Raw genomic sequence first — 14,575 nt, 5'->3', positions numbered from 1 at the left:
AGGAGAAGTGGGAGACCAAATTGGAGGTGGAAAGATGGAGTGAAAAAGATTTTGAGTGATCGTGGCCTGAACATGCTGGAGGGTGAAAGGCGTGCAAGGAATAGAGTGAATTGGAACGATGTGGTATACCGGGATCGACGTGCCGTCAGTGGATTGAACCAGGGCACGTGAAGCATCTGGGGTAAACCATGGAAAGTTCTGTGGGGCCTGGATGTGGAAAGGGAGCTGTGGTTTCGGTGCATTATTACATGACAGCTAGAGACTGAGTGTGAACGAATGGGGCCTTTGTTGTCTTTTCCTAGCGCTACCTCGCACACATGAGGGGGGAGGGTGTTGTTATTCCATGTGTGGCGAGGTGGCGATGGGAATAAATAAAGGCAGACAGTATGAATTATGTACATGGGTATATATGTTTATGTCTGTGTGTGTGTATATATGTATACATTGAGATGTATAGGTATGTATATGTGCTGTGTGTGGACGTGTATGTATATACATGAGTATGTGGGTGGGTTGGGCCATTCTTTTGTCTGTTTCCTTGCACTACCTCGCTAACGTGGGAGACAGCGACAAAGAAATAAATAACAAATAAGATATTTATATTTATGTCTGTATATATGTTGGTGTTAATATTTTTTTTTTTTTTTTTATACTTTGTCGCTGTCTCCCGCGTTTGCGAGGTAGCGCAAGGAAACAGACGAAAGAAATGGCCCAACCCCCCCCATACACATGTATATACATACGTCCACACACGCAAATATACATACCTACACAACTTTCCATGGTTTACCCCAGACACTTCACATGCCTTGATTCAATCCACTGACAGCACGTCAACCCCGGTATACCACATCGCTCCAATTCACTCTATTCCTTGCCCTCCTTTCACCCTCCTGCATGTTCAGGCCCCGATGACACAAAATCTTTTTCACTCCATCTTTCCACCTCCAATTTGGTCTCCCTCTTCTCCTCGTTCCCTCCACCTCCGACACATATATCCTCTTGGTCAATCTTTCCTCACTCATTCTCTCCATGTGCCCAAACCACTTCAAAACACCCTCTTCTGCTCTCTCAACCACGCTCTTTTTATTTCCACACATCTCTCTTACCCTTACGTTACTCACTCGATCAAACCACCTCACACCACACATTGTCCTCAAACATCTCATTTCCAGCACATCCATCCTCTGCGCACAACTCTATCCATAGCCCACGCCTCGCAACCATACAACATTGTTGGAACCACTATTCCTTCAAACATACCCATTTTTGCTTTCCGAGATAATGTTCTCGACTTCCACACATTCTTCAAGGCCCCCAGAATTTTCGCCCCCTCCCCCACCCTATGATCCACTTCCGCTTCCATGGTTCCATCTGCTGCCAGATCCACTCCCAGATATCTAAAACACTTCACTTCCTCCAGTTTTTCTCCATTCAAACTCACCTCCCAATTGACTTGACCCTCAACCCCACTGTACCTAATAACCTTGCTCTTATTCACATTTACTCTTAACTTTCTTCTTCCACACACTTTACCAAACTCAGTCACCAGCTTCTGCAGTTTCTCACATGAATCAGCCACCAGCGCTGTATCATCAGCGAACAACAACTGACTCACTTCCCAAGCTCTCTCATCCCCAACAGACTTCATACTTGCCCCTCTTTCCAAAACTCTTGCATTTACCTCCCTAACAACCCCATCCATAAACAAATTAAACAACCATGGAGACATCACACACCCCTGCCGCAAACCTACATTCCCTGAGAACCAATCACTTTCCTCTCTTCCTACACGTACACATGCCTTACATCCTCGATAAAAACTTTTCACTGCTTCTAACAACTTTCCTCCCACACCATATATTCTTAATACCTTCCACAGAGCATCTCTATCAACTCTATCATATGCCTTCTCCAGATCCATAAATGCTACATACAAATCCATTTACTTTTCTAAGTATTTCTCACATACATTCTTCAAAGCAAACACCTGATCCACACATCCTCTACCACTTCTGAAACCACACTGTATCTGAAATGGATAAAGGCAAGCAAGTATAAATATGTACATGACATATATGTAAATGTTTGTGCATGTATATGTATGTATATGTCCATGTATGGTCGTTTATGTATATACAAGGTGTCCCCCAAAATGTAGTCGCTTTTTGACACCCTATAATTTGCTGAATTGTTTTCTTTTTTCAGTTTTGAAAAAAAAGAATAATTCACTGAGTTATAGGGTGTCAAAAAGTGAGTACATTTTTTGGGACACCCTGTGTATGTGTATATGAATGGATGAGTCATTCTTCATTTGTTTCCTGGCTCTAATTCACGGATGTGCGTAACAGCGATTAAGTATAATAGAATAATAGATGATGAATGAATATAAATGTGCATGTGTGTGTGTGTGTGTGTTGTGTATGTATTTATATATGTGTGTATATGAGTGGATTAGTGGAATGAATGCATAGTGCCATTGTACAAAGGCAAAGGGGATAAAGGTGAGTGTTCAAATTACAGAGGTATAAGTTTATTGAGTATTCTTGGGAAATTATATGGGAGGGTATTGATTAAGAGGGTAAAGGCATGTACGGAGTATCAGATAGGGGAAGAGCAGTGTGGTTTCAGAAGTGGTAGAGGATGTGTGGATCAGGTGTTTGCTTTGAAGAATGTATGTGAGAAATACTTAGAAAAGCAGATGGATTTTTATGTAGCATTTATTGATCTGGAGAAGGCATATGACAAAGTTGATAGAGATGCTCTGTGGAAGGTATTAAGAGTATATGGTATGAGAGATAAGTAGCTAGAAGCAGTGAATAGTTTTTATAAAGGATGTAAGGCATGTGCACGAGTAAGAAGAGAGGAAAGTGATTGGTTCCCAGTGAATGTTGGTTTGCGGCAGGGGTGTGTGATATCTCCATGGTTGTTTAATTTGTTTATGGATGAGGTTGTTAGGGAGGTGAATGCAAGTTTTGGAAAGGGGCAAGTATGCAGTCTGTTGTGGATGAGAAGGCTTGGGAAGTGAGTCAGTTGTTGTTCGCTGATGACACAACACTGGTGGCTGATTCGGGTGAGAAACTGCAGAAGCTGGTGACTGAGTTTGGTAAAGTGTGTGAAAGAAGAAAGCTGAGAGTAAATGTTAATAAGAGCAAGGTAATTAGGTTCAGTAGGGTTGAGGGACAAGTTAATTGGGAGGTAAGTTTGAATGGAGAAAAACTGGAGGAAGTGAAGTGTTTTAGATATCTGGGAGTGGATCTGGCAGTGGATGGTACCATGGAAGCAAAAGTGAGTCACAATGTGTGCGGGGGGGGGGGTTCTGGGAGCATTGAAGAATGTGTGGAAGGCGAGAACATTATCTCGGAGAACAAAAATGGCTATGTTTGAAGGAATAGTGGTCCCAACAATGTTATATGGTTGCGAGGCATGTATTATAGATAGGGTTGTGTGGAGGAGGGTTGATATGTTGGAAATGAAATGTTTGAGGACAGTGTGGTGTAAGATGGTTTGATCGAGTAAGTAATGAAAGGGTAAGAGAGATGTTTGTTAATAAAAAAGAGTTTGGTTGAGAGAAAAGAAGAGGATGTATTGAAATGGGTTGGTCACATGGAGAGAATGAGTGAGGAAAGATTGACAAAGAGGATTTATGTGTCAGAGGTAAAGGGAACGAGAAGTGGGAGACCAAATTGGAGGTAGAAGGATGGAGTGAAAAAGATTCTGAGTGATCGGGGCCTGAACATACAGGAGGGTTAAAGGCGTGCAAGGAATAGAGTGAATTGGAATTATGTGGTATACCCGGGTGGACGTGCTGTCAATGGATTGAACCAAGGCATGTGAAGCATCTGGGGTAAACCATGGAAAGTTTTGTGATGCCTGGTTATGGAAAGGGAGCTGTGTTTTCAGTGCATTATACATGACAGCTAGAAACAGAGTGTGAATGAATGTGGCCTTTGTTGTCTTTTCCTAATGCTACCTCACGCACACGGTAGCACATGGGAAATGGATGAAGGCAGCAAGTATGAATATGTACATGTACATATATGTATGTCTATGTATGTATATGTGCTTGTGTGGATGATTATGTATATACATGTTTATGTGGGTGCGTTGGGCCATTCTTCCGTCTGTTTTCTTGCACTGCCTCCCTACACGGGAGACAGCGACTAAGTATAATAAATAAAAAGAAATACGAGTGGATGCATCTTTCTTCATCTGTTTCCTCATGCTACCTTACAGACACTGGAAACGGCAATCAAGTATGATAAGTAAATGATAAATATTGATAAAAGTGATTAATCTGGATATTCATGTACAGGCATCACTAAACTCAGCCACTTCAGAACTCCAGACAGTAAAGGACTCCCAGTTACATCAAAAGAAACGCATAAATGAGATGCTGGTATCGCTGCTCAAAGATCTCAATGAAGTGGGATCAATAATTGGCACATCCAATGATGCTATGAAGGTAAGTGTTCTTTTTTTTATTCTTTTGTATGATCATTATTCATTTCCAGTTAATAGTTATTGAAATTGTTTATGAAAATGTCCCTTAAATGATTTATTTGATGGTTTGATAGCAACCTTTTTGTTTAATGATAAAAAGTTGTGGGACAAAAAAAATGTTGTAAAGTACACAATATAAAGTAGTATCTTCCCAGATGGGTTTGATGAATTTTGAAATGATCAGTACAACTCATGTTGTTTTGGTGGGTTAGTAAGTGAGAATATAAGATATATTTCCTTGTAATTATGGGAATGTCACTTTACAGAGGAAGTGTGATAACCTCTCCTTGCTATCGACTGATAGGTTTTTCTAATCTTTAGGTAAGGGCGTCTTTAATAACTTTCGTTCTACCTTCCCTTCACTTTTGCGCTCTGACGGTACTATGTCTTCCATAGACAAAGCAACTCTGGTTCTGGTTTCTCTTCTAACTCCACCTTGGATGACTCACTACATTTCTTCACTCCCTGATGCTCCTCTTACTAATCTAGGCCATGTCCCATAATCTCTTCACATTGACTGAAAAGCACTTTTTCTTTAGACACAAGCAAGGCTTATGGTCCTGATTGCATGTATCCCATGTACTTATAGAGGGTGCCTCTTGCACTTTTGCTCGCTTTTCTCTTCTGTTTCCGTTTAAAATTCAAAAGTTTTCCCTCACCTTTGAAGCATGCATTGATACATCCCATCCCTAAGAAGCTTGACTGTTCTGAACCCTTCTAACTATCTTCCTGCTGCTTTGACGTCTACCAGTTCCAAAGTCTTTGAATCCCTCCTCAACTCCATATCCTTACTCACATTGAATATCACATTCTTCTCTCTTATCACTAGTATAGCTTCTGTAAGGCGAGATCAACTGGTGATATTCTTTCTTATCTTACTAATGTCTGGTCATCATCCCTGAAAGATTTTTTAGGAGTCGTGTGTAGTTGCACTTAACATATCCAAGGCTTTTGACAAGATGTGGCATAGGGGTCTCATCTCTAACCTCCCCTCTTTTGGCTTCCCTGTCTTACTTTACTCCTTTATATCTAGCTTCCCCTCTGGCCAATCTATCTCTGTGGTTTTTGATGGATCAGCTTCCCCCTTTTCTCCATCAACACTGGTTTGTCTCAGGGTTCTTTCCTGTCCTCTACACTTTTTCTCTTTTTTTTCAGTGGTTTCCTCTCCTCCAGAAATAATCAAATGCACTCATACGGTGATGACTCAACACTATATTCATCCACATCCTTCAGTTCTGCTCCCTCTTCTCTCACTTGATCTGCATCTCATCTTGACACAGCTTTCTCAGTAAACTTGGACAGGATGTCTCAGTGGGGTACACAAAATTTTAAGTTCAATGCCTCCAAGACCCAGTTTCTACCCATTTCTCTATCGAAAACTCCTCACAAGTCTTGTCTCTCCTTTGGCAGTTCTGTAATTTCACCTCTTGACTCAGTGAACATACTTGGGATTATTGTAACATCCACTTTTTCTTGCATTGATAGCTAAGTCTGCCTCATACTTGGTATTACTGTAACACCCACTTTTTCTTGCATTGATAGCTAAGTCTGCCTCTAAGAAATTGGATGTCCCGTTTAGATGTTGAAACTTATCTTCTGAGCAGTTGCTCTGTTCATACAAGGGAATGATTCATCCTTGTATGGAGTACTGCTCTTGTATTTGAGGTGATTCTAGCTCTGCATCCTTGTTTGAGAGAGTTGAGTCAAAAGCAGTCCGCCTTATAAAGTGTCCCAACATAACTTCCAAACTTGACCCCCTTGCCCTTTGCCGCAATGTTGGTTCCTTTTCCCTCTTCTGTAGGTGCTACTTTGGCTTTTGCTCCTGAGAGCTATCTGTTTGTGTGCCCACACCACTAACTAGACAGTGCAATATTCAGCATGCCACTGCATCACATTATTATAGTTTTGCGATAGGCAACTCAAGGGAGATCCGTTGTGATACCTGCTTCTTTCCCTACACCTCGAAGCTTTGGAATCCTCTTCCTTCTGATATCTTTCCTAATGACTATTACCTGACACATTTGAAAAGACGGGTTTTTCACTGTCGCCAGAATTCATGAATACTCTCCCTTGTCTCTTCTTTTTCCATTTCATAATTCTCTGTATTTCAAATAGGGCCTGGCCTTGATATGGTCTTTTGTCTCTGACTGGAACTTCAACGTAAAATGAAAAATAAGAATAGTTATATCCATTAAAGTATGAAAGTGCACTAACATTTAATATCACAAATGGCTGGTATTGTTGCAAGCAATGTCTTGAAAGCAAGGCTGCGAATGTGTAGTCTAAAGGATTGACATTTCTCAAAATGCTTTGCCTATGGAGTCATATTGTTTCACACAGAAATTGTTTAGATACTTTCTATCCTATCCCTTGAGATAGGAGAGAGAGTACTTCTCACGCATTCCCGCGTGTCGTAGGAGGCGACTAAAGTGGACGGGAACGGGAGGGCTAGAAACCTCGCCTTCTTATATATTAACTTTCTAAACGGGGAAGCAGAAGGAGTCATGCATGGAATGCTTATCCTCCTCAGAGGCTCAGATTGGGGTGTCTAAATGTGTGTTGATATAACTAAGATCAGAAAAAAGGAGAGATAGGTAGTATGCTTAATGAAAGGAACCCAGATATTTTGGCTCTGAGTGAAATGAAGCTCAAAGGTAAAGGGGAGTGGTTTGGCAATGTTTTGGGAGTAAAGTCAGTGGTTGGTGAGAGGTCTAGAGCAAAGGAAGGAGTAGCACTACTCCTGAAACAGGAGTGATGGGAGTATGTGATAGAGTGTAAGAAAGTAAACTCTTCATTGATATGGGTAAAACTGAAAGTGGATGGAGAGAGATGGGTGATTATTGATGCCTATGCACCTGGTCATAAGAAAGATCAAGAGAGGCAAGTGTTATGGGAGCAGCTGAGTGAGTGTGTTAGCAACTTTGATGCATGAGACCGGGATATAGTTATTCTGAGTAATGTGGCAGTTGAGGGTATAATTGGTGTACATGGGTATTCAGTGTTGTAAATGGAAATGGTGAAGAGCTTGTAGATTTGTGTTCTGAAAAAGGACTGATGATTCGGAATACCTTGTTTAAAAAGAGATATACATGAGTATATTGACTTTTGTGTAAATAAATTAAACATTTCCTTTTTCCATAGCCAGAGGTTGAACCATTATGTGACGTTCATTTTTTTTCTTTTCATTTCAAGCTAGAAGTTTCAGTTTTCTAAATTGTTTCTTACATTTTTCATATGTATATATATGCAAGGTTATTAGGTACAGTAGGGTTGAGGGTCAAGTCAATTGGGAGGTGAGTTTGAATGGAGAAAAACTGGAGGAAGTGAAGTGTTTTAGATATCTGGGAGTGGATCTGTCAGCGGATGGAACCATGGAAGCGGAAGTGGATCATAGGGTGGGGGAGGGGGCGAAAATTTTGGGAGCCTTGAAAAATGTGTGGAAGTCGAGAACATTATCTCGGAAAGCAAAAATGGGTATGTTTGAAGGAATAGTGGTTCCAACAATGTTGTATGGTTGCGAGGCGTGGGCTATGGATAGAGTTGTGCGCAGGAGGATGGATGTGCTGGAAATGAGATGTTTGAGGACAATGTGTGGTGTGAGGTGGTTTGATCGAGTAAGTAACGTAAGGGTAAGAGAGATGTGTGGAAATAAAAAGAGCGTGGTTGAGAGAGCAGAAGAGGGTGTTTTGAAATGGTTTGGGCACATGGAGAGAATGAGTGAGGAAAGATTGACCAAGAGGATATATGTGTCGGAGGTGGAGGGAACGAGGAGAAGAGGGAGACCAAATTGGAGGTGGAAAGATGGAGTGAAAAAGATTTTGTGTGATCGGGGCCTGAACATGCAGGAGGGTGAAAGGAGGGCAAGGAATAGAGTGAATTGGAGCGATGTGGTATACAGGGTTTGACGTGCTGTCAGTGGATTGAATCAAGGCATGTGAAGCGTCTGGGGTAAACCATGGAAAGCTGTGTAGGTATGTATATTTGCGTGTGTGGACGTGTGTATGTACATGTGTATGGGGGGGGGGTTGGGCCATTTCTTTCGTCTGTTTCCTTGCGCTACCTCGCAAACGCAGGAGACAGCGACAAAGTATAAAAAAAAAAAAAAAAAAATATATGTATGTGTGTGTGTGGTGTGTGTATGTGTATATATATATATATATGTATATTATCCCTGGGGATAGGGGTGAAAGAATACTTCCCACACATTCCTCGCGTGTCGTAGAAAGCGACTAGAGGGGACGGGAGTGGGGGGCCAGAAATCCTCCCCTCCTTGTATTTTTTTAACTTTCTGAAATGGGAAACAGAAGAAGGAGTCACGCGGGGAGTGCTCATCCTCCTTGAAGGCTCAGATTGGGGTGCCTAAATGTGTGTGGATGTAACCAAGATGTGAAAAAAGGAGAGATAGGTAGTATGTTTGAGGAAAGGAACCTGGATGTTTTGGCTCTGAGTGAAAAGAAGCTCAAGGGTGAAGGGGAAGAGTAGTTTGGGAATGTCTTGGGAGTAAAGTCAGGGGTTAGTGAGAGGACAAGAGCAAGGGAAGGAGTAGCAGTACTCCTGAAACAGGAGTTGTGGGAGTATGTGATAGAATGTAAGAAAGTAAATTCTCGATTAATATGGGTAAAACTGAAAGTTGATGGAGAGAGATGGGTGATTATTGGTGCATATGCACCTGGGCATGAGAAGAAAGATCATGAGAGGCAAGTGTTTTGGGAGCAGCTGAATGAGTGTGTTAGTGGTTTTGATGTACGAGACTGGGTTATAGTGATGGGTGATTTGAATGCAAAGGTGAGTAATGTGGCAGTTGAGGGAATAATTGGTATACATGGGTGTTCAGTGTTGTAAATGGAAATGGTGAAGAGCTTGTAGATTTATGTACTGAAAAAGGACTGATGATTGGGAATACCTGGTTTAAAAAGCGAGATATACATAAGTATACTTATGTAAGTAGGAGAGATGGCCAGAGAGCGTTATTGGATTACGTGTTAATTGACAGGCGCGCGAAAGAGAGACTTTTGGATGTTAATGTGCTGAGAGGTGCAACTGGAGGGATGTCTGATCATTATCTTGTGGAGGCTAAGGTGAAGATTTGTATGGGTTTTCAGAAAAAAAGAGTGAATGTTGGGGTGAAGAGGGTGGTGAGAGTAAGTGAGCTTGGGAAGGAGACTTGTGTGAGGAAGTACCAGGAGAGACTGAGTACAGAATGGAAAAAGGTGAGAACAATGGAAGTAAGGGGAGTGGGGGAGGAATGGGATGTATTTAGGGAATCAGTGATGGATTGCGCAAAAGATGCTTGTGGCATGAGAAGAGTGGGAGGTAGGTTGATTAGAAAGGGTAGTGAGTGGTGGGATGAAGAAGTGAGAGTATTAGTGAAAGAGAAGAGAGAGGCATTTGGACGATTTTTGCAGGGAAAAAATGCAATTGAGTGGGAGACGTATAAAAGAAAGAGACAGGAGGTCAAGAGAAAGGTGCAAGAGGTGAAAAAAAGGGCAAATGAGAGTTGGGGTGAGAGAGTATCATTAAATTTTAGGGAGAATAAAAAGATGTTCTGGAAGGAGGTAAATAAAGTGCGTAAGACAAGGGAGCAAATGGGAACTTCAGTGAAGGGCACAAATGGGGAGGTGATAACAAGTAGTGGTGATGTGAGAAGGAGATGGAGTGAGTATTTTGAAGGTTTGTTGAATATGTTTGATGATAGAGTGGCAGATATAGGGTGTTTTGGTCGAGGTGGTGTGCAAAGTGAGAGGGTCAGGGAAAATGATTTGGTAAACAGAGAAGAGGTAGTAAAAGCTTTGCAGAAGATGAAAGCCGGCAAGGCAGCAGGTTTGGATGGTATTGCTGTGGAATTTATTAAAAAAGGGGTGACTGTAATGTTGACTGGTTGGTAAGGTTATTTAATGTATGTATGACTCACGGTGAGGTGCCCGAGGATTGGCGGAATGCGTGCATAGTGCCATTGTACAAAGGCAAAGGGGATAAGAGTGAGTGCTCAAATTACAGAGGCATAAGTTTGTTGAGTATTCCTGGTATATTATATGGGAGGGTATTGATTAAGAGGGTGAAGGCATGTACAGAGCATCAGATTGGGGAAGAGCAGTGTGGTTTCAGAAGTGGTAGAGGATGTGTGGATCAGGTGTTTGCTTTGAAGAATGTATGTGAGAAATACTTAGAAAAGCAAATGGATTTGTATGTAGCATTTATTGATCTGGAGAAGGCATATGATAGAGTTGATAGAGATGCTCTGTGGAAGGTATTAAGAATATATGGTGTGGGAGGCAAGTTGTTAGAAGCAGTGAAAAGTTTTTATCGAGGATGTAAGGCATTTGTACGTGTAGGAAGAGAGGAAAGTGATTGGTTCTCAGTGAATGTAGGTTTGCGGCAGGGGTGTGTGATGTCTCCATGGTTGTTTAATTTGTTTATGGATGGGGTTGTTAGGGAGGTGAATGCAAGAGTTTTGGAAAGAGGGGCAAGTATGAAGTCTGTTGTGGATGAGAGAGCTTGGGAAGTGAGTCAGTTGTTGTTCGCTGATGATACAGCGCTGGTGGCTGATTCATGTGAGAAACTGCAGAAGCTGGTGACTGAGTTTGGTAAAGTGTGTGAAAGAAGAAAGTTAAGAGTAAATGTGAATAAGAGCAAGGTTATTAGGTACAGTAGGGTTGAGGGTCAAGTCAATTGGGAGGTGAGTTTGAATGGAGAAAAACTGGAGGAAGTGAAGTGTTTTAGATATCTGGGAGTGGATCTGGCAGCGGATGGAACCATGGAAGCGGAAGTGGATCATCGGGTGGGGCAGGGGGAGAAAATCCTGGGAGCCTTGAAGAATGTGTGGAAGTCGAGAATATTATCTCGGAAAGCAAAAATGGGTATGTTTGAAGGAATAGTGGTTCCAACAATGTTGTATGGTTGCGAGGCGAGGGCTATGGATAGAGTTGTGCGCAGGAGGATGGATGTGCTGGAAATGAGATGTTTGAGGACAATTTGTGGTGTGAGGTGGTTTGATCGAGTAAGTAACGTAAGGGTAAGAGAGATGTGTGGAAATAAAAAGAGCGTGGTTGAGAGAGCAGAAGAGGGTGTTTTGAAATGGTTTGGGCACATGGAGAGAATGAGTGAGGAAAGATTGACCAAGAGGATATATGTGTCGGAGGTGGAGGGAACGAGGAGAAGAGGGAGACCAAATTGGAGGTGGAAAGATGGAGTGAAAAAGACTTTGTGTGATCGGGGCCTGAACATGCAGGAGGGTGAAAGGAGGGCAAGGAATAGAGTGAATTGGATCAGTGTGGTATACCGGGGTTGATGTGCTGTCAGTGGATTGAATCAGGGCATGTGAAGCGTCTGGGGTAAACCATGGAAAGCTGTGTAGGTATGTATATTTGCATGTGTGGACGTATGTATATACATGTGTATGGGGGTGGGTTGGGCCATTTCTTTCGTCTGTTTCCTTGCGCTACCTCGCAAACGCGGGAGACAGCGGCAAAAAAAAAAAAAAAAATGTATGTAAGTAGGAGAGATGGCCAGAGAGTGTTATTGGATTACGTGTTAATTGATAGGCGCATGAAAGAGAGATTTTTGGACGTCAATGTGCTTAAAGGGGCAACTGGAGGGATATCTGATCATTATCTTGTGGAGGCGAAGGTGAAGATTTGTAGAGGTTTTCAGAAAAGAAGAGAGAATGTTGGGGTGAAGAGAGTGGTGAGAGTAAGTGAGCTTGGGAAGGAGACATGTGTGAGGGGGTACCAGGAGAGATTGAGTACCGAATGGAAAAAGGGGAGAGCATATGACATAATGGGAGTGGGGAAGGAATGGGATGTATTTAGGGAAGCAGTGATGGCTTGTGCAGAAGATGAGTGGTGGGATAAAGTAAGATTGTCAGTGAAAGAGAAATTTTGGCAGGGAAGTAGTGCGAATGACTGGGAGATGTATAAAAGAAAGAGACAGAAGGTGAAGGGAAAGGTGCAAGAGGTTAAAAAGAGGACAAATGAGAGTTGGGGTGAGAGAGTGTCATTAAATTTTATTGGACTACATGTTATTGATAGGCGCGCAAAAGAGAGACTTTTGGATATTAATGTGCTGAGAGGTGCAACTGGAGGGATGTCTGATCATTATCTTGTGAAGGCGAAGGTGAAGATTTATGCTTAAAGGGGCAACCGGAGGGATGTAAGATCATTATCTTGTGGAGGCAAAGGTGAAGATTTGTAGAGGTTTTCAGAAAAGAAGAGAGAATGTTGGGGTGAAGAGAGTGGTGAGAGTAAGTGAGCTTGGGAAGGAGACTTGTGTGAGGAAGTGCCAGGAGAGACTGAGTACAGAATGGAAAAAGGTGAGAACAAAGGAGGTAAGGGGAGTGGGGGAGGAATGGGATGTATTTAGGGAAGCAGTGATGGCTTGCGCAAAAGATGCTTGTGGCATGAGAAGCGTGGGAGGTGGGCAGATTAGAAAGGGTAGTGAGTGGTGGGATGAAGAAGTAAGATTGCTATTGAAAGAGGAGAGAGAGGCATTTGGACGATTTTTGCAGGGAAATAATGCAAATGAGTGGGAGATGTATAAAAGAGAGAGGCAGGAGTTCAAGAGAAAGGTGCAAGAGGTGAAAAAGAGGGCAAATGAGAGTTGGGGTGAGAGAGTATCATTAGATTTTGTATGTAGCATTTATGGATCTGGAGAAGGCATATGATAGAGTTGATAGAGATGCTCTGTGGAAGGTATTAAGAATATATGGTGTGGGAGGCAAGTTGTTAGAAGCGGTGAAAAGTTTTTATCGAGGATGTAAGGCATGTGTACGTGTAGGAAGAGAGGAAAGTGATTGGTTCTCAGTGAATGTAGGTTTGCGGCAGGGGTGTGTGATGTCTCCATGGTTGTTTGATTTGTTTATGGATGGGGTTGTTAGGGAGGTGAATGCATGAGTTTTGGAAAGAGGGGCAAGTATGAAGTCTGTTGGGGATGAGAGAGCTTGGGAAGTGAGTCAGTTGTTGTTCGCTGATGATACAGCGCTGGTGGCTGATTCATGTGAGAAACTGCAGAAGCTGGTGACTGAGTTTGGTAAAGTGTGTGGAAGAAGAAAGTTAAGAGTAAATGTGAATAAGAGCAAGGTTATTAGGTACAGTAGGGTTGAGGGTCAAGTCAATTGGGAGGTGAGTTTGAATGGAGAAAAACTGGAGGAAGTGAAGTGTTTTAGATATCTGGGAGTGGATCTGGCAGCGGATGGAACCATGGAAGCGGAAGTGGATCATCGGGTGGGGGAGGGGGTGAAAATTCTGGGAGCCTTGAAGAATGTGTGGAAGTCGAGAACATTATCCCGGAAAGCAAAATGGGTATGTTTGAAGGAATAGTGGTTCCAACAATGTTGTATGGTTGCGAGGCGTGGGCTATGGATAGAGTTGTGCGCAGGAGGATGGATGTGCTGGAAATGAGATGTTTGAGGACAATGTGTGGTGTGAGGTGATTTGATCGAGTAAGTAACGTAAGGGTAAGAGAGATGTGTGGAAATAAAAAGAGCGTGGTTGAGAGAGCAGAAGAGGGTGTTTTGAAATGGTTTGGGCACATGGAGAGAATGAGTGAGGAAAGATTGACCAAGAGGATATATGTGTCGGAGGTGGAGGGATCGAGGAGAAGAGGAAGACCAAATTGGAGGTGGAAAGATGGAGTGAAAAAGATTTTGTGTGATCGGGGCCTGAACATGCAGGAGGGTGAAAGGAGGGCAAGGAATAGAGTGAATTGGAGTGATGTGGTATACCGGTGTTGACGTGCTGTCAGTGGATTGAATCAAGGCATGTGAAGCGTCTGGGGTAAACCATGGAAAGCTGTGTAGGTATGTATATTTGCGTGTGTGGACGTATGTATATACATGTGTATAGGGGTGGGTTGGGCCATTTCTTTCGTCTGTTTCCTTGCGCTACCTCGCAAACGTGGGAGACAGCGACAAAGCAAAAAAAAAAAAAAAAAATGTTTTGGAAGGAGGTATATAAAGTGCATAAGACAAGGGAACAAATGGGAACTTCAGTGAAGGGGGCTAATGGGGAGGTGATAACAAGTAGTGGTGATGTGAGAAGGAGATAGAGTTAGTATTTTGAAGGTTTGTTGAATGTGT

General features: G+C 42.4%; 1 protein-coding gene across 1 annotated transcript in view; it reads left to right on the top strand.

Moving 5' to 3' along the window:
- Positions 1 to 14,575, top strand: part of LOC139750933 (kinesin heavy chain-like) — a 442,650-nt gene that overhangs the window by 293,374 nt on the left and 134,701 nt on the right. Inside the window, exon 11 of the mRNA XM_071665845.1 lies at positions 4,316 to 4,465. Coding sequence (XP_071521946.1) covers positions 4,316 to 4,465 — 150 coding nt within the window. The remainder of the gene's footprint in view (positions 1 to 4,315; positions 4,466 to 14,575) is intronic.

The sequence above is a fragment of the Panulirus ornatus genome, chromosome 10 (assembly GCF_036320965.1).
Source record: "Panulirus ornatus isolate Po-2019 chromosome 10, ASM3632096v1, whole genome shotgun sequence".
NCBI lineage: Eukaryota > Metazoa > Arthropoda > Malacostraca > Decapoda > Palinuridae > Panulirus > Panulirus ornatus.
This window is presented reverse-complemented; position numbering and strand designations above follow the sequence as displayed.